The following is a 20,639-nucleotide window of genomic DNA, read 5'->3' as shown; positions in this document are numbered from 1 at the left end:
ACCAAATGACTCCGCTTTGGACGAAGCAAATGAAAAACCTTCGACTTCAAAGGTTAAACGTCGTAAATTTTGCGACGAATACTTAGCTTTCGGTTTCACAAGTACCAATTTAAACGGGAAGACAGATCTCAGAGTGTCATATGCTATGAAGTTTTGGCAAATGAGTCGATGAAAACGGCCAAACTCCGACGTCATTTAGAAACAAAACACCAGGAATATCGTGAAAAATCAAAAGCTTTTTTCAAAGTTAAAGCCTCGCAATTGGAATAAAGCAAAAAAAACAATGACAAAGACTGCTACTGGGACCAATAACGAAAGTGCTGTATTAGCTTCCTATCAAGTATCCTTCCTAGTTGCAAAAAGTGGTAAACCCCACACCATTGCTGAAGACTTAATTTTACCGTGTGCTAAAATCATGGTTTCTGCTATGTTAGGCGACAAAGCTTCAAAAGAATTGGACGTTGTATCATTATCATACAACACAGTGAAGACGAGAATTGAAGAATTGTCGGGAAATGTTAAAGAACAGCTGATTTTCTACGTTAAAGCGAGCAGATTTTATGCTTTGCACTTAGATGAGAGCACAGATATTAGCAATGATGCAAACTTGCTTGCATATGTTCGTTACGAACACAACAACAGCATAAGTGAGGATTTTTTATTTTGTTTACCTTTACCTTCGCACACTACAGGTGAAGCAAATCATGAAATTACATGGGACAAGTGTGTGGCAATTAGCAACGACGGTGCTCGGGCTATGACCGGGACACGAATAGGGCTGCAGGCGCGCGTTAAGAAGATGAATCCAGCTATTATCTGGCATCATTGTTGCATTCATAGGGAGGCATTAGTAGCTAAAAAGATGCCAGCACAATTAAAAACAGTGTTAGATGACATAGTGCAGGTGGTGAATTTGATTAAAGCTAGCCTTTAAATTCCCGTATTTTCGGTATAATTTGTGAAGAAATGGGAAGCATTCACAAGCAGTTATTATTGCACGCTGATGTGCGTTGGTTATCTCGTGGCAAAGTTGTGACGCGTGTTTTTGAGCTGAGGGATGAGATCAGAATGGTTTTTTGAAGAATTCTGTACACGGGGTCAGCATATATGCTGATAATTTCAATGATTTTGGATGGGTTACAATGGCAGCATATTTGGCTGATATATTTAGTGCCCTTAACGAGTTGAACTTGGGTCTACAAGGGAGAGATACCAAAATCTTCCAAGTCGATGATAAAATTGAAACGATGCTAAAAAAGCTTGACCTTTGGATAAATCGTACAATTCAAAAAAACTATAATCACTTTCCAACACTGTCAGCGTTTTTGGACTCCTCTGGTGAAGCAATATTGCCAGTACAAGTACAAGATGAAATGGTGACACATCTCCGCACTTTGAGGTCTTCGTTTCGGGATTATTTCATTTTTGCTTTTTACTATTATCAAATATTTACATAATATAAATTATAACACAGAAAGAATTATTAAAATCCGGTAAAAAATCAACTAGTTATAAGTCTTTGAATTTCGGTGGAAACGGTAATTTACAAGAAACAGAAAAGAGACGAAATACCCACGTGTGACGTCATCGGGAATTACGACGCGTGCTAAAGAAAGAGATGAAGCGATATCCCCACATCGCGCCCACTTCTGCACATTACAATATTTTAAATATGAATTACTCGCTCATTTTTTAACCAATTGTTATGCAGCTTTCGCAGGAGTGCTTCTTTTTCGTATTATTAACCATTACATATAGAATAATGGACAAAATCAAGCATAGGCCGGTCCCCTTTCCGTATATATTATAACTAGCTTTTGCCCGCGTCTCCGCCCGCGTTATAAAGTTTTTCAGGCTAAAGATTTCCGTTATAAAAGTAGTAGTTTCCCGGGAGCCTATGTTCTTCCCAGGGTCTCAAACTGTCTCCATACCAAATTTCATCTTAATACATTGGGTAGTTTTGAGTTTACACGGTCAGGCAGACAGATGCAGCGGGGGACTTTGTTTTATAATATATTTTTTTGAACTTTTTAAGAGAGATAAGGTGAGTCGGGGGAAGTGCGCCATAAAATTTTCATAGCTGGATTCAATGCAAAATAATTTCTTTTTGTGCTGACTTAAGAATATAATTTTATTAATTTAAGAATATTTGGTATTTTGTGATAACAACCTATAGCCATTCAAGGAAATTGGACCATAAATTAATAATATTTTGCTCAAAGTAAAAAAAATGGAAGTAGGCGCACTTGCCTCCGGAAATGGGGTAAGTGCGCCTGTGTAAAAAAAAACGCCAATATGAAACATTATAAAGAAAACACTCATTTTAGTCCATAGAGAAATAAGTTTTACTCGCAATGCTCTTGGATAATTTTTAATCACTCAATATTATAACAAACTATGGCTGTCAAATGAAATTCGGGGTAAGTGCGCCATATATATGTAAATCAGGGCTTCAAAACATTTTAGATTTTTTTTTGCTATATAAGATTTTTGCTATATTAGAGTTTTGTGTGCGGATATGTTAAAATAAAAAAATGGTAGCCCTAATATAAAATCCATTTTATTTCTAAAAACTAAAATAACATACAAAAATGTAGAAATTAACAATTTCGAATGCATTATAACTCAATTACTTAGAATTTGGCCTTATGACATTTGATATGTTTTAGCTGCATTATATCCAGATAACGTGCCTGATCGAACAGTTGGAACCTATTCACGTAAAGTTGCTCTAGACCAAGGTATTTCAGTTTTTCTTTTGTAAAAACGAATTAACTAATACGCCCTTTTATTTAAGTCGGCTCGAAACAAAATACCTTGAGTACAAAAAAATTCTGCTGTTAAGTATAACATTTTTATAATAATAATTCATATTAGTAAAACTTATTCTCAAAAAAGGTTGGTTATATATGGATCAGGGGCAAGTGCGCCATACGACTATTAACTGTGGCGCACTTGCCCTACTCGACAATTTTTAAGTACATTTTTTCGCATTGCTAAAAATCCTTTATTTTAGTATATATAAATAAACTTCAGACAGGAAGTTAAAATAAAAGGTTTAAACTATGTATTCACCTTACTGGTTTACAGAAATATGTTAAATATCTTGAAATATTTGATGTTATCTTTCACGGGGTCATCTCTGTTTACAGGTCTAAATGACACTTAAAATAAAATGGCGAATAAATCGTATTAAAATGAACATAGCCATTTATGTTTTTTAGTGGAACTTTATTTCAGTTAGTAGCATCTATATAAGATTGCGGTAATTGTATAACATCAATAGTTTTCGATTTATTTAGGGTAGGTGCACTTACCCCGTCGGCGCACTTGCCCCGACTGACCTTAATCCCGTCATACATCATTGTTGCATAACTTTAACCGTCTATGCAGCGCACGCAACGGAAGCTCTCAAAACTAATAAATTGTCCCCGTATTTGCAACATGTTTCATTACTGCTCCGCTCCTATTGGTCATAGTGTTATGATATATAACTTAGAGCACTCCACAAATAAAGGGCTATTCAACATAAAAAGATTTTTTCACTTCGAATCGGTAGCTCCTGAGATTAGCCATTACTGCTCCGCTCCTATTGGTTATAGCGTGATGATATATAGCTTATAGCACTCCACGAATAAAGGGCTATCCAACGCAAAAATAATTTTTCAGTTTGGATTGGTAGTTCCTGAGATTAGCTATTACTGCTCCGCTCCTATTAGGTATAGCGTGATGATATATAGCCTCTAGCACTCCATGAACAAAGGGCTATCCAACGCAAAAAGAATTTTTCAGTTTGGATCGGTAGTTCCTGAGATTAGCCATTACTGCTCCACTCCTATTGGATATAGTGTGATGATATATAGGCTATAGCACTCCACGGACAAAGGGCTATCCAACGCAAAAAGAATTTTTCAGTTTGGACCGGTAGTTCCTGAGATTAGCGCGTTCAAACAAACAAACAAACAAACAAACTCTTCAGCTTTATATAATAGTATAGATTCTCTTTGCCGGTCCCCTATTGTTGACAGTGACAGTGGCATCCCTGTTGATGATGTTGCCATAACATTCTCGGACTTAAAGTTAATAATAAGAGAGTCTATTCATAACGAATAGAAAGAATATTGGCTGAATACGTTAAAAGTAAAAGGCACTCATTATGCAGCAATTAATATTCATGTGGGTAAGTGTCCTTGGTTCTGTCGATCCAATTTCAACAAGCATCGAAAATATTACACTATATTCAACCGACTCCGGTTTGGGCATGGTTGTTTTAAAGCCCATCTTAATCGAATGCGTATTGTTTCGTCCCCCATATGCACAGATTGCGATCAGAATGTTGACCAAACAATTAATCAATGTTTGAGTGCCCTGCCTTTAGTATACAAAGATTCATATTTATCGACAAATTAATTAACATCTACTGCAAATCTGAGCTTGTTCCGCGCTCTATAGTAGAAATACTAAAACGAACGGAGATGTACCAAGCAATTTATGAATATATCAGCAATACAGTAATTGATATATAAGGAAAAATGAAAAGAATAAACTTATGACTTGGCTTTGGCCTTATTTATATAATACTTAATTAAACAAGGAAATAATATGAAGACTTGGCTTTGGCCTTATTTAAATAATATTAACAAGGATATAATATGAAGAGTTGGCTTTGGCCTTATTTAAATAACATTAACAAGGAAATAATATGAAGACTTGGCTTAGGCCTTGTACTGAATCTCATTGAAAGCACTATTAATGACGAGGCTGTATGGGCTAGAACCCTTTGCCTTCCCAATAATAAAGGGAAAATCAAAATAAAAAAAAAATATTATTCTGTTATATCTGAGGTTATATCCCAATTGGGTATTTGACATAGTGAAGAAATAAATAAAGTTGGTATTGAAAATTATAGAATTTAAGGTGTTAATTAAGAATATTTGACTTAAATTACAAATAAAAATTATTAAATATTTTATTTTCCTAAATAAAAATAAGACTTTTTGAATCTGTGCATCATTTACAAGAAACGGCTCAAGCGACCAAGACTAGGGAACGTGACGTCACGATGTATTATATGTACTGTGTTGTCCATTGGTCTTGTCATTCCGAAAAAGATTTTGGCGCGTTTTATTCTCAGATTTCATTAATATTTATTTGATTATTTCGTGTCCAAAGTGCACTTTACCGGAAAAAACATGGAAATTGGTTTTATTAAAGCTGACAGTGCAAATTTGCCAAAAATTGATTCTTTTATGATCGCAAACTTCTTTGCCTTAAACCCGGACTTTTGTTCTTCAGAATTTAGGAACGTGAAAACTTCATTGTAAGTATAAAACTATCCTTTTCTGATATTTAGTTCAATTCATAATAGATTACAGTTTGATTTATGTACTTAGCCTTATATTTTTTGCTATAAAATAACCTTTGTATCATGCATATGATAGGTACATGTTTACTTTGTAGACTATAAATATAAATAATATATTATTACGTTACCAATAAAATCGTAACTTATGAGGAATCTTACTCTGATTAAGTACCTGTTATTCGTGTAAAATCTTTTCAACGAAAAGTTTCTCGTATTGTGGCTATCTGTGATGCTTTATTTCTATTTTTACAGATCATCAAGACAGTCGTATGGTGATGATGCCATTGGGTACGTCCAATTGAAGCGTGACGCGACTTTGTGCACTGTGAAATGTAAAATATGTCCTGAGCACAAAGTCCGATGTCCATCATATTCTGTGAGCTTGGTAGTAGAAGAAAAAGAGGGCATAGTTATAAGTGTCCAGTGCCATAACTGCCCTGCTTCACAAGGAGGGATGTAAACACGCGGTAGCTTTCCTTATGTGGGCACATCGGAGGAGTGAGGAACCACCATGTACATCAATAAAATGTTATTGGAAAAAATCAAAGTTAGCAAAAGTAGGAAGCACCTTGAAGTACACAACAATTAAAGAAATGAAGGGAAATTCTTCTTCAACATGTAAAGAGTTTGGTGATGTAGTTTTAGAGGATTTTTTGGTTGAAAGCAAAAGAAGGAATTTATGTACAGCTCAAATCCTAAAACATCAAGCTGATTACAAAGTGCCCGACATTCTTCAGTTCTCAATGCATTATTTAAGCATCAAACATAAGAAAGGAAGTGACTGTGAAACATTTTTAGCCAAAATTAATGATATTTTTACACAAGAAAATATAAATTTTGTGGAAAGTCTGACTCGAGCACAACACAAAATTCAAGCATGGCATGAGTTAAGGTATTATTTATTTATAGGTATTTGATAGTATTTTAAATGTGATGTTGCCCTTTGAAATGTGATTTGATACTGTAATGATTGAACTAATAAGATATCATTTAAAATCAATGTTCTAGAGCAAAATTCCCAACCTGGGGTCTGTGGACATATCTTGAGTCAGCTGATTTCAATGCTAATGTTATATGAAGTTTCAGGTTGTGCTTAAAAGAGGCATTTTAATGACATTTAAGGAGGTCTGTGGTGATCATCTTTGCTCATTTAGTGGTCCACAGCTAAGAGAGGTTGGAAGATGCTGTCTTAGAGTAATATATATTGGAATTATATGTTTCCATGTGAGATGCAATGTCAAAATCTAAATTAGTCTTGTAGCTTTACTAGTCTTTGATGTTTGAGTTCATAGTCATAAGTGTTGGGCACCCATTCTACAGGACATCCTAGTGAAGATATAAATGTATATGTGGCCACCAGGCAGTCACTAGTTTAACATTTTAAAAATATTGTATTATTTTCAGGTATGCTAGAATAACAGCATCAAAAGCATTTGATGTTTCACGATGCAAAACAACTGATGGGTCCTTGGTTGCCTTAATAATGGGAGCTAAAGTACCAGATACTCCAGCCATGAAAAGAGGAAAATCATTAGAAGAAGTAGTAAGAAAGGAGTTGGAAAAAAAATATGGCAAGATTGCAGAATGTGGTTTAATTATCAGCCAAAAATTCCCAATGGTAGCTGCATCACCAGATGGTATTTTAAAGGGTGACACAGTTATTGAAATTAAATGTCCAACAAGCCAAAAAAGTTTTATATCTTATATATGTAACAACACAATAACAGAAAAGTTTGCAGCCCAAGTTCTTTTGCAAATGTATGTGAGTAATTTAAAAAAAGGTTTATTTTGTGTGGCAGATTGGGAATTTGAAAAGAATAATAAAGTCCATGTAATACCAATAGAGTATGATGAGATCAAAGTAAATAATATTTTATCTAAAGTTGTAAAGTTTTGGAAGAATAACGTTTACAATCTATTGTAAAAATATATTTTATAACTTAATATAGGAAAATAAAACATTTTATTCTAAATGTTGTTTTTATTCATCAAATGTTTTTAATTAAGGAGCTTTGTAAATTTATTAAGGCACATGCAATAATAATGCAATCGTCCAACAACTTAATTAAATTTGTATTAACAACCGAATGTGGTTTTAACATTGAGAACTCCCTTATACGTCGGATGACTCTTTCAATGTGTATCCGTAAACTTGCTATCTCCTTAGTTTTTCGAGCTTCAACTTTGGTTAAATTGGACTTAGCTGATACACTTGGAGGTCTCACTAAACTACATCCCTTTTGCAATAACAGTTGTTCAATATGCTTGAATCCTCTATCAGCTAGTATAATCGCACCAGGTTCCAAATGATCCAAAAAGTTGCAACTTTCAACCAAACACACATCGCTAATCCTGCCACTATAACCAGGAGAAATGTAGTTAATAACACCATCAGGTGTGCTACTTATAAGGTATTTTATTGTATTGGCCTTTTTATATTCCGACCATGTTAGAGCCTGATCAACAGATTTTAATGGCTTTTGGATTTCAATTTCCAGACAGTCTATTATGCAATTAATGTTTCTGTATTTATGCCTAAAAGCAATAGGTAAGTTCAGTTCTATGGCAGTTTTATCAGATTTTATAATAAAACAATGTAAAGCTTTTGCAATAATTGGCACATTCTTCTTAAAGATTCTGCTGGCGTAAGAAACTGACATACCAAACTGATTAGCAAGTTCAACAAATTTTGAGTCCAATCTTATTTTTTTTAGGCATAACAATATATTTTCAACAGGAATAGTAGTGTGTTTTTTTATAAGATCTACTAAAAAATAACATTCTTTTAGTATGCCAATGTAAAACCTTGGATTATCTTGTATTAGTCTCAGAGTATTTGCAAGAGATGATTGGTGAAATTCCTCCCATTGTTTTTGTTGTCTTATTACTGTTAGTTCACACTCTACATTTTTTTTATTTTTGATCATCACTGTCCGAAGTCATTTGAAAAATTGAAGACTGAATAGATGGTGAAGAATCAGTTTTAAGTTGCGATTTTGATGGTGAAGATTCCTCTGAGCTTGCCAATGTATCTTTAATGGTAAATAATTTTCTTTTTATTTTAGTATGACCAACTCTTGAAGGTTTAACATGAATTGGAGATATTGCAACAGATGAAAACTGTATTGCTGTAGATGTTGCTTTGTGTTTGCTGAAACTGGTAGTCTGTAAGCCCTTGCTTCTATATTTTGGTTTAAAATTTACTTGGATTATTTTACTTTCAGATTCCGGACACACTTGGGTTGATTTATTTTGGTTCATTTCAAAGAGATCTGACTCTTCATCCATTACTTGTGAATCTGAAAGAAAAATTGTTTATATTTTAATGAAATTGTAATATTCTTTTATTCATATATACATATTGGTTAGTACTGAATTTTTTAACGGTAGAGGCATGAATTAAGCATTCAAAAACAGTTGTTCATGTCTTATCTTAAGAAGTTGATTAAAGTTCTACCAACATGAATTATTAATTTAGCAAAATACTTCATGATTCTCATAAATATTTCCTATGAGAGTCTATGTTATACCTCCAGTCCCTATGTTGCTAGTGGATGGTGTATTGACAGTTTCTGTCTGTACAAGTATTTCTTGTATTAATGATGCACGCTGTCTTTTTTACTGCCACTGGCCGAGGTCCACTTTTGGTCGTTCTCTTCAAACGATCAGGTTGACATTCAAATTTAGAAGGTAAACAGCAGGGTTTCATTCGTATTGCCGACACAGAACCCATAATACTGTACTCCATGTAGTTTTCCATGTCATTGGGCAGCTGCAATAGAGACAAATCAACGATAAACAAGAAATTAAAGCATTTAAACACAATATAAATAAACCACTTTGCTTTAACCTCAAAATTGTACCTTTAAAGGAACTAAGTACAGTTTTACTGAACTATCAATATTTATAGATATTTTAAAGTATTACTACTCACATCAAAATGATCCTCGCAAAAATAAATTGAGGATTTTGCTGATACACTGGTCGGATCACGTCGTGCTAACTGCAGCCACTTTACACGAAGATTTTGCGGTTGTGGCACGTGAATAAATAATTTAGAAGGGGTTTTGATACATGTATTTTGACACAAAGGAACGGCACATATTCTATAGGACTTTGAAGCCATTTTTTTAAAGAATCTTGAATAATAAAGGTATCTCACGTATTGTTTACATTAAGACTATTACATCATGACGTCACGCCCTTTATTTGTCACGTGACTTAGCGTTTCAGCGGGAAACACGAAGTGTATTTATTAAAACTGTCTTTTGGCTATTAAAATGGCTCTAAATATAAAAAAAATAATTTTCAAGCGTATCTTTAGTGACTCTAGAACATTTTAAAGTACTTTACGAAAATTTGTCAAATACCCAATTCTCTTTGGTTATATCCTTTCCATATACACCGTGACTGTAGTCGTTTTGGAACCGAAAAATTTGAATTCTATATCAATAGTAGAAGTGAAAAAAAAATACCAGTTTAATAAAATTAAAACATTTTTTTTAACATTAAGGCGATACCTCAAGGTCCATTTTCATACATTTTGTTTCACCTTTAATCTGGGTAACTAAACAAGTATTGGCAAGTAAAGAATTTAAATTCACGTCTAGTTAGTGATTAGTTCTCGCAGTTGAAAGAAAAACGTAAAAATAATTAATAATCATGGATATTTCGGCCTTTAAAATTTAATATGACGAAATTTTAACTAATCACTAACTAGACGTGAATTTAAATTCTTTACTTGCCAATACTTGTTTAGTTACCCAGATTAAAGGTGAAACAAAATGTATGAAAATGGACCTTGAGGTATCGCCTTAAAATGAATACTTGTTTCCTAATAATAAATGAGAACTCGTGGTAACGCCACTACAAACACTACGATCGGTCCCATTCATAACTAAGCGGCAAAATATTCTTCAAAAAAATAGGTACAAAGAGACCGCCGCGCCACGTCGCGTCGTCGCCAATCACGCGCACCCCCCTGATGTAGTAGGTCTACTACCTATACCATGGCACGGCGAGCGCATACACTCCCGCGCTCCTCCGCCGCGCCGTCCTACAGTCAGTAATGCGACAACACGCGCGCGATTAGGCTATTTTGATTTCGTAGCCATGCGAAAATGAGTCGTCAGTATTCAATATTCAAACGTGGAGTATTTGTCAATGGTTCATGTTGCTAAGTAAGTACAATTTGGAAGAGGTTAGGCGGTTGTACTCCCAGCTGGATCATTTGAATGCGCTGCGACTTCACAGGATCGAAACTCCTCAAGTTCAATTCACTCCCACTATCTTGGCTGCACCCCAGCGCCTCTTCCACGGATAATTCTGCGCGCCGGCTCATGTGCAAGGCCGGAGACGGCTGAATAACTCGCCGGATAACGACAGTTTGGAATACTTTGAGTGGGATCCTCAGCGACGCATGAGAATGGCGGCACGGAAATTTAATGTTAGTATTTGTGTGGGAAACATTTAATACCTACGGATTACACCCGTATCATTTCCGTCGGGCGCACGCAATTCACGACAATGGTGCACTGGTAATGAACATTACTGGACTCTCATAAATCTCACCTCACATGATACAGGAAGACCACTACCAAGTTCGGTTCAGTGTCAATGTTTGGGCCGGCATTATAAACGACCAATTAATAGGGCCTATTTTTATTAAAAGTCATCAAACGTGCAACTCGTATTTACAAATGTTAAAAACAGTAATATTCGAATTATACGAGGAATGTACTACCAGCACGATGGCTGCCCCTCTCATTATGCAAGTACAGTGCGTGCCCACCTCAACAACGAGTTTTGTGACCTATGGATTGGCCGCGGAGGCCCCGTGGCTTGGCCGGCGAGAAGCCCGGAATGAGCACCCCTTGATTTTTTCTTGTGGACAAAAATAAAAAGACCCGTGTATTTCCGGGAACACAAAACATGTGACGAGTTACGTAGTGCGATAGTGGACGCCTTTAACCGAGTGAAAAGTGACAGATACATAGCGAAATTAAATACAATAACTTAAAACGTGCACGTTTGTGTATCGAACGCGGCGGATTCCATTTCGAAAGGTATCTTCGTTACAATGTAGTGTAAATAGGTAATTTGTAAATAAACTGTTTAGGTATGTACGTTGATTATTTTGTAAATAGCTCCAATTTTTTAAATACGCCCGAAATACTCATAGTTCGCTCGCGCTGTTTATTTTTATTACTGAGACAATAAATTAAGTAGGTATTTTATTGGAAAGTAATGCTTTCATAAAGTAGGTATTTCCGACGGTCCTAAGCCCGTGTAAAGTATAAAGGAGAAATTGGAGTATCCATTTACTTATTTAATTGTGATTTTGAATAAATTTAATAATGCTTGTTCTTCCAAAGGGAAAATGAAAAAAACAAAAAACAATAGGGGACCGGCCTGTGTTTGATTTTGTACATTATTCTATATGTAATGGTTATTAATACGAAAAAGAAACCCTCCTGCGAAAACTGCATTGAAATTGGTTAAAACATGAGCCAGTAATACATATTTCAAATATTACTATGTGCCGAAGTGGGCGTGAAGTGGGAATATCGCTTCATCCCTTTCTTTCGCACGCGTCGTAATGCCCGATGACGTCACACGTGGGTATTGCGCCTCTTTTCTGTTTCTCGTTACTTACCCCTTCTACCGAAATAGAAAGGCTTATAACTCGTTGATTTGTTACCGGATTTAAATAATTCTTTCTGTGTTATAATTTATGTAACGTAAATATTTGATAATAATAAAGAACAAAAATGAGTCCGGTCCCCTATTGCGTTCGTGCCTCGGATCAACTGATTCAAGATGTGAAATAGGTACAATCGGACAAGTTGGTGCTAGTACACTTCCAAACACATTTTGCTTGACCGGTCTAATGTCCCGAGATATTTAGACACGCCCCTGTCTCATATTTCACCAATTACGACAGTTTTGGAGATGTGCGAAAGGAACAGCAGATAACTATTATTGTTTACTTTAGTTGTATTTTACTGATTGACGACGCGCACGCAACTATTGAGTACCAGTAGTATTTTGCTCACAATTATTTTTTTCGTTTACGGACACCGATATCTTGCCACTACGTAGACTTATGTTCGTTTACTGGACTCTTAATTACTTAGTCGCCGACCCGTCATGTGACTACTGCACCATGGATTATATATTCCGGGAATTAAATATTACAGTAAGTAAATCAGTCATACTATACTAAATAATATTTTAATATTAATTTTAACTAGTGGACGTTAATATGCGTGGGAAAAATATCGTCAGGGCAGAGAACTAATAATTAAAATTTTGCAGTTTTGAGAAAATCGCGGTTTATGGCTTTTTTTTATTTATTGGTCATCATAATTAATTATATTTAAAGCCAACATAGACCACCTTTTAAGCTCTTTTAAATATAATTATAATATTATTGAGTTTTGATGAATACTTATTCCTTTAATTGTGTAAAACAGACTTCAATATGCTACTTATTATATTTTATATTAATCCTTAAGTTATCCTATCTATCGTAGGGTCAAATATCATTGGTCATTGTGTGTTTTTTTGCCAAAAAATTAACATAGTGCTATTGATCATACTTGTAGTAATCTATGTAGTATGTTATTTAAGTTGCTTTACGAATAATCAAATGTCAAAATATTGAAAAGAAATATAATTGGAAAACTTAAAAGTACTCAATGCAAAAATAAACTACTTCGACGGGTATACTCACTATACTTATAGGTGTTACCTATCTTTTCTTGATCTCAGTTAAAAATTCAGAGTTTTCGATATTGAAACAGCAGTAGCATTAAGCGTAACTTTTACCGTCAACTTTTAATAGTAAACTCTAATTTAATGTTGGGAATATATTAAGACAGGCCGGTAAGCCTTTTAGTCCAGTCAATAAGCTCAAAAAGGTGTCAATTTATGTATTATAAAGATCCAAAAATATGAGTGATAGCTCATTCGATTTGGATAACATGACGTCTAGAAAAATAATCTTTAGTGTTCATTGGCACTTAAAAAATACAATTGTTATTAAGAGGATAAAGAGGTTCTTCGATAACTTAAAAAATAAGAAATAAGGAGGAAATTTCCAATTTAAATCCTCCTTATTTAAGAAATAAGGAGGAAATTTCCAATTTAAAGAAGAAGACGCCCGAAATTCTATCTCCTTTATTAATAATTTTTATTTAATGCCAAAAATATAGACGAGTATAAATAATTTATGGATAGGCGATAATTTGTTTTTATTACAGTAATATTGCATAGCCAACATTTTTATTGCTGCACATGTGCAGTTTAAAAAGTGTAAAGATTTCACATAAAAAGGGTCTTTGTCAGAGGACGACATTTTTTATGTTTTTGTTAACCCCGGTTCCATGTCGACGCCTTTATCGGAAAGCGGCGTCCATTGTTTATTGAATTTAGACGAGTTTAAAGATTTTAAGTAGTGGTAATATGATTTCTTACTAGAGTAATTAACTATGTCGGCGCGTTTGTAAGATCCGCTTATAGACGTTTAAGTCCCACCCAGTTTAACCCAGAGGTTTCTGTTATTATTGTTTCTTTTACAACTACATAATATGTAGCACTGAATTAAAGTAGAATTACAATCCGATTTAATGCAAATTTGGGATTTTTATCTCAATAAAATGTGTGCAATTATGGAAAACAGAGCTGATTTTTAATTACTTAATTTGGATTATTTCGTACTTGACCCACGTATTTTGTGTCGGCCGCACTGGCGTTCTGCTCCCATATAAATTTTATTATTTTGGCACTGTAGTCATTACGTTAAAATATTATTAGAATAATAGATTTTAGTAATTAATATATAATTTAATTGTATTACAGAGAACCACTGTCCCTCGATGTATAATACACTAGGATGCGGATGAGAGCTTCATCGCCAACCGATCCAGAGCGCACACTCTACTCAACCTGCCTGCTGAGCGTATCAAACTTGTAATGAATACAATTAAATCATATCACTGAAGTAACAAAAAATGTGTTTTATTTACATAGACTTTCTACGAAATTTCATTTTACATGTGTATCTCATTATTTATTGGTGTTGCAAATATATTATCTACTATATTCGATTTTAACTTTTGATAATTATATATCGTAGCGATATGTGCGTGAGCCTCATCGACTGGTTCACAAAACGAGCCTATTGAAATAAATCATTTTATTTGAAAGATTTGATTGTGAGATTTAAAAAATTATTTACTTTAAATATTACACTTAAAATGAACTCTGCAAATATAAACGTTATTACATTTGGAAGGCATCCCGAAAAAGTTAAGTAATCAAAAATCTTGTTTAGTTATCTCTGAAAATAATTACTTACTGCAAATATTTTTTTCAAATTTTCTTATTTTTAAAATTTTTCCCTTTATATCCGTAAATGATAATAATAACACTTACTTATGTAAAAAAAAAACAGGTAGTTATATCTTTTGACGAATCGTGAAATTATTTGTATGAATTACTCAGCCATGACTTTTCTTTCTTATTTTTCTTATCAATGAAGGGTCTAAAATTATTATTTAATGACTCCAAGTTACTAATTTTTGGCACATTATTATTCAATAAGTTTGAGGTTGGTTGGAATTTATTCGAAACATAAAACCAGCGCCCATACAAAAAACGGACATGTCCTTTAAAAGTAAATAAAATGTTCAAAAAAGCATAAAAACAATTGAGAAAAAATATAATATTTTCTAATAATGAAACGAATAACAATAATTTATGATTATGTGAATGATTTAACGAATTAAATAAACTGTTTAAGTAATTTATATAATTCAAAATTCAATCATAATATGCAGCTATTAAATCGGTAAAAAATCAATAACTGTAAGTTGATTATAGACTTTGGGTTTTAACTCAGCGAAAACTAAATAATTGGCTAAAGAAAGTAACTAAAATTTACAAACTGGACATGTGCAGCAATAAAATGTTAGCCTTGCAAATACTACTGTAATAAGAATTCAAATCTACGCCTACACTTATAATCTTTAAATGCCTCTAAATTCAATAGCATAACAATCGACTCAGTTTAACGATAAATGCGTCCACGTAAGACCGGTGTCAATACAAACATTGATAAAAATGCGCTCTTTAACAAACCATTTTTATGTGATATATTTATTCTTTTCAAACAACATCTGCAGCAATAAAAATGTTGGCCTTTCAATATTACTCTAATAAAAGCATATTACCACCTACACATAAAATCTTTAAACTCGCCTCAAATTCAATAAATAATAATCGCTGCATATCGATAAATAGTCCAATTAACTACTTCAAAAAGGTGTTAAATAGTTCAAATTAGGATGAAAAAAAGGTATTTCGTTATTAACTCAAAAACTATTCATATTTAAGATAAAAAAAGATCATTAAGAGGAAATAAAAAACAATATCTCCAAGAAGCTAATAATTTTAGGTCAATTATTTTAACTTTAATGTTAATACATAATATTTGTAAATACAGAGATTGGAATAAAATGTTATCGTCTAAGTTTTTGAAATAAAATAAAATAACAATTCAAATAATGAAATCTATTAACTATGATTTATTATTATAATATGAATTATTGAACGAATTGAATAAACTGAACAGTTTAAATTTTTACGATTCAAAATTCAATCATAATATTATGCAGCCATTGAATTTATTTAATAAATTAATTATAGACTATGGGTTTAAAGAGACCGAAAACTAAAAAACGGCTTAAAAAGTAGCTAATCATAATTTACTAACAAAATATAGTTGTGACAAATATGGCGGAAATTGCTTTAAAATGATTATTTTTTAATACAACATAAAGTTTGGTTTGTTAAAAGTTAAAAAGAAGGTAATCAGGCATATAATATGATATAAAATAATTAACATAATGTCGTTTCTTATTTATTAAAAAATAATGCCAAAAAATTTAACAATATAAACACTGTAAATCGCGATTGTCTCCAAACTATAAAACTTTTGTTATTACGTTCCTTACGTCGACGATATGCATCTTACAAGTATAGGAATTATCGTCATAGCATAGACGTGCGCGCATCAATTTTAATTTCGTTTTCTATTATACACTCAGCAGCGGTTCGGTAGTGTTACGTAACGTCATTGCAGGTAGCCAGCAGACTTACGACTGATATCGATCTATGCAATCGATCCCAAACCCCGCCTCCCAAACGTAGTAAAACAAATTTGCCAAGTTATTTTGACCCTTAGGGTGGTCGACCGCCAACTTTGCTGATTGTACATAGCGTAATGATTTGTGATCTGATATTATCCCTAATACAATCAATACCATCACCATGATAAAGCACTTAATTTAAAGGTGGTAGTGTAGGTACTAGTTTTTAAATCAAGGGACTCGGGAACCGCGTGCGCGTCTTATCGGTCTTGGTAGGTATCAGCTGACACACGTTGGTAGTGTGCGTCGTTTGTGAATAGATCGTCGCGGCCTTACTATAAAATCATTATCAAACTCGAACGAGTGAAAAATATTATTTGGATTATTTTTTTTATTATAGACAGTAGAATTTATTCACTATTTTTTCTTGGTTCTACAAACTGTTCTAAGTAACCACGCTTCGGTTCCAAAACGACTATAAAGTCACGGTGTATATTATAATTCTCTTTGGTTATATCCAAAATGTGGCATAAATGGTCATTGTGTTTCGTTGATAAATGGAACGAAAAAATGGGAAAGATGTCTTTTAAAAGGTGCTAATAAACAATAATTTATGGTAAAAACGGTGGTTTTAATTTGAATCTGTTTTTTTTTTTTATAAAATTTGTGAGTATTACTTATATATTTTAGAAGTCATTTTATGGTAACGTCCAATTCGATACCATGATTGTAGTACATATTTGTTTACATTAGACGTTTAGCGCACCGAGGGTTTTTTTTATGAACATTTATAAAAATTGACGATTACCTGAAATTATTATACTGTCAAATTGTAAACATTTTGTCTCAAAATGATAAAAGAAGCAAAGTGAAGGAAGCGGCGATAGTTGAGTGTGGAAAGGACTGCAAGACGAATGTCCGCAGGTATAAATCCCAAAGACACACCTCTGATCTTTCTAAAATGATGTGTGTTCTTTGCGAATTTTCCCTTGTTTTAACGGTGAAGGAAAACGTGAGGAAATCTGCATACCCGAAATATGCTTTATAGAAATTTTGAGGATGTGTGAAGTCGACGGCTACCAACCCACTGTAGGCCAGCGTGGTAGATTGAGGCCTAATCCCTCTCAGTGGTAGAGGAGGCCCTTGCGCAGCAGTATATAAGTAATACAGGGCTGATAATATTATTATTTTACGATAAAAACAAGGGTTTTTTTGGTCGGCTTTGGTGAGCGCTTTAGGCGGCCGTAAACCTTATGAGAAAAGGTATTAGTAAAGGTAAGTAAAATCTTCTATGGTGAATGCAGACCAAATAAGCAAATCAAACTATTTGTTTAATAGATAATTTAAAATGTTTCATATGATATTAAATATGACCTAAATAAAAATAAAAATTTATTCAAAGCTCACGCTTCGTAAATTCGAAGAAATTTTAAACAAGAACGGACAAATTTTATTTTCGGTGCTGATTCAGAGGAGGCCTGCACGAATTTTACCTATTGTGCAGGGTGTGCACTATACACAGGCGCTGTGTGGTAGGGGGCGCCAAGCGCCACTCACGACTCCTTCAAAGAGAGATGCGTCGCTCGCGACACTGGCGCTCTAAGGTGCGCGCCAAACAGAAAAGACTTGGGGCGAAGACGGGGCACAGACAGAGCGCGAACGGGGCGCCGCGGCGTCGTCATCTTTTAAAACATAGAAAAGGGACGGGGCATGGACTTGACGCTGGGCGCCGCAAGAGATGACGGTTTTCAGCTGTCCGACATGATAACGTGTCTTCTCACGAAGATGAAGATGTGTTAATAGCGCTGGTGTATCTCGCTAATATACTCTTGTCTATTATAATTATAGAGAACTGGATGATTTTCAATGAAACCACAAAATTGAACATTGAATTCGTAGACGTCCCGCGTTTTCACTTAATATACAATGATCTTCCGTCTCTAAACACGTCGCAACGACTCAAGAACATGGGCAGTTTTGTGTAACAGCGACGCAGGAGTGCCGGCAACTAGCGTCCCAACCCGCCCGCACCCCCATCCATCAGCGCCCGTGTCCGTGCCCGGTTCTTTCTCTATGTTTTCCAATAGTGCGCAGGCGAGAAAGCGTCGTGTTCGCGCCCTGTCTTTTCTGTATGTTTTGCGTCGCGACGTTTCTATACATATTGTATGAAAAAGACATGAGGTCAGTAGGGGAAAGTGCGCGATTCAATGCAAAATAATTTCTTTTTGTGCTGACTTAAGAATGTAATTTTATTAATTTAAGAATATTTGGTATTTTGTGATAACGACCTATAGTCATTCAAGGCAATCAGACAATAAATTAATATTATTTTGCTCAAAATAAAAAAAAATGGTAGTAGGCGCACTTGCCTCCGGAAATGGGGCAAGTGCACCTGTGTAAAAAAAAACGCCAATATGAAACATTATAAAGAAAACACTCACTTTAGTCCATAGAGAAATAAGTTTTACGCGCATTGCTCTTAGATAAATTTTAATCACTCAATATTATAACAAACTATGGCTGTTAAATCAAATTCGGGGCAAGTGCGCCATATATTTGTACATCAGGGCTTCAAAACATTTTACACATTTTTTTGCTATATTTAAAAAAAAATAAAAAAAAATGGTAGCCTTAATATGAAATCTATTTTATTTCTAAAAATTTAAAAAATAAACATAAAAAATGTAGGAATTAACAATTTTAATGCGTTATAACTCAATTACTCAGAATATGGCCTTATGACATTTGATATGTTTTAGCTGCATTATAATCAGATAACGTGCCTGATCGAACAGTTGCAACCTCTTCACGTAAAGTTACTCTAGACCAAAATATTTCAGTTTTTCTTTTGTAAAAACGAATGATCTAAAACAAACAAATATACGACGAATTAACTAATACGCCCTTTTATTTGAGTCGGCTTAAAACAAAATACCTTGAGTACTTAAATTATGCTAAGTATAACATATTAATAATAATAATTCATATTAGTAAAACATATTCTCAAAAAAGGTTGGTGATATATGGTTCAGGGGCAAGTGCGCCATACGACTAGTAACTGTGGCGCACTTATTCTTATGCTTCCCGATAGGATTAAAAATTAAACCACACTAGACAACAATTCGGGTGCTATTTGCACCCGAAAATAATTCGGGTGCAAATAGCACCCGAATTATTCTGCCTTTAAAATTTCGTCATATTAAATTTTAAAGGCCGAAATATCCATGATTATTAATTATTTTTACGTTTTTCTTTCAACTGCGAGAACTAATCACTAACTAGACGTGAATTTAAATTCTTTACTTGCCAATACTTGTTTAGTTACCCAGATTAACGCCGAAACAAAATGTATGAAAATGGACCTTGAGGTATCGCCTTAAATGTGTTTTTTGACACAGAACTGCTCTAATAATTAATATTAATTTATACGGGACGTTGTTACTATCTTCCAGCTTAACGTTTACAGATTGTTTAATCGTTAATCATAATGGACCGCAAAAAATATCGTTGGTGCGTCGTACCTGAATGTAATAATACTTCTATATCTTTACCAAACAAATTATTTATTGATGTACCACGAAAAACAGATAAACGAATAAAGTGGTTGCAGTTAGCAAGACGAACCTACGACGGAATGTCTGCAGACTCACCGATTTAGTTCTGTGAGGATCACTTTGATGTAGGTAAATAAAAAATAGTGTTTCGGTTTAAAAATAAATCGATGAATATTTCAATTAATTAAATCATTTGTACACCCAGGGAGGTTATGGTTATGAGATGTATTTATTTATGTTTTAGCTGCCACATGATATGGAATAGAATATTTATTTATATAGAATTCTGGTTGTTACACAGTAACCTGAGATTGCCTGAGATTAACACGGTCTATGCAGTGTTGCCAGATCATAATTTCTCTTTACCCCAGGATTATTTGGAATTTAAAATTTTACCCTTAAACCAATCATAAATAATTCGGTACTTTTTTTTCTGTATTCTTATCTATGCAGACGCCACTTCTTTCTTCACTTCCACTTCAATAATTATTAATTTAATTATCTCATTTTATTAGGAACAACTAGCTGTACACGAAAATTGTATCGAATAAAAAATTATAATTGTTT

At 33.9% G+C, this 20,639-nt stretch overlaps 1 protein-coding gene and 1 long non-coding RNA gene across 3 annotated transcripts; one reads left to right on the top strand and one right to left on the bottom strand.

Annotated features, from left to right (window-relative positions):
• The first annotated feature begins 4,927 nt into the window (after nucleotides 1-4,927).
• Nucleotides 4,928-7,226, top strand: LOC119190418. The gene is made up of 3 exons (XR_005112914.1): nucleotides 4,928-5,320; nucleotides 5,618-6,257; nucleotides 6,770-7,226. It is a non-coding gene; the product is annotated as an uncharacterized LOC119190418 (long non-coding RNA).
• Nucleotides 7,227-7,331: 105 nt separating this feature from the next.
• Nucleotides 7,332-9,581, bottom strand: LOC115455167. Of its 2 annotated transcripts, XM_030183850.2 has the most exons (3): nucleotides 9,300-9,581; nucleotides 8,896-9,137; nucleotides 7,332-8,664 (listed from the first exon to the last, which is right to left on the bottom strand). In XM_030183850.2, exon 3 carries the CDS (start codon nucleotides 8,290-8,292, stop codon nucleotides 7,354-7,356), a length of 939 nt encoding a protein of 312 aa, XP_030039710.2. In that variant the 5' UTR covers nucleotides 8,293-8,664; nucleotides 8,896-9,137; nucleotides 9,300-9,581; the 3' UTR covers nucleotides 7,332-7,353. The 2 variants fall into 2 exon arrangements, with proteins under 2 accessions (XP_030039710.2, XP_037298458.1); XM_037442561.1 differs by lacking the exon at nucleotides 9,300-9,581 and having other exon boundaries at nucleotides 8,896-9,254.
• Nucleotides 9,582-20,639: the final 11,058 nt, after the last annotated feature.

This window comes from Manduca sexta, chromosome 24, assembly GCF_014839805.1.
Source record: "Manduca sexta isolate Smith_Timp_Sample1 chromosome 24, JHU_Msex_v1.0, whole genome shotgun sequence".
Taxonomy (NCBI): Eukaryota; Metazoa; Arthropoda; class Insecta; order Lepidoptera; family Sphingidae; genus Manduca; species Manduca sexta.
The sequence above is the reverse complement of the archived record's forward strand: the minus strand, read 5'-3'. Positions and strand labels throughout refer to the sequence as shown.

Coding starts and splice junctions, on each gene's coding strand:
- LOC115455167 (XM_030183850.2), bottom strand. CDS start 8,292: ATGATCAAAAATAAAAAAAATGTAGAGTGTGAACTAACAGTAATAAGA.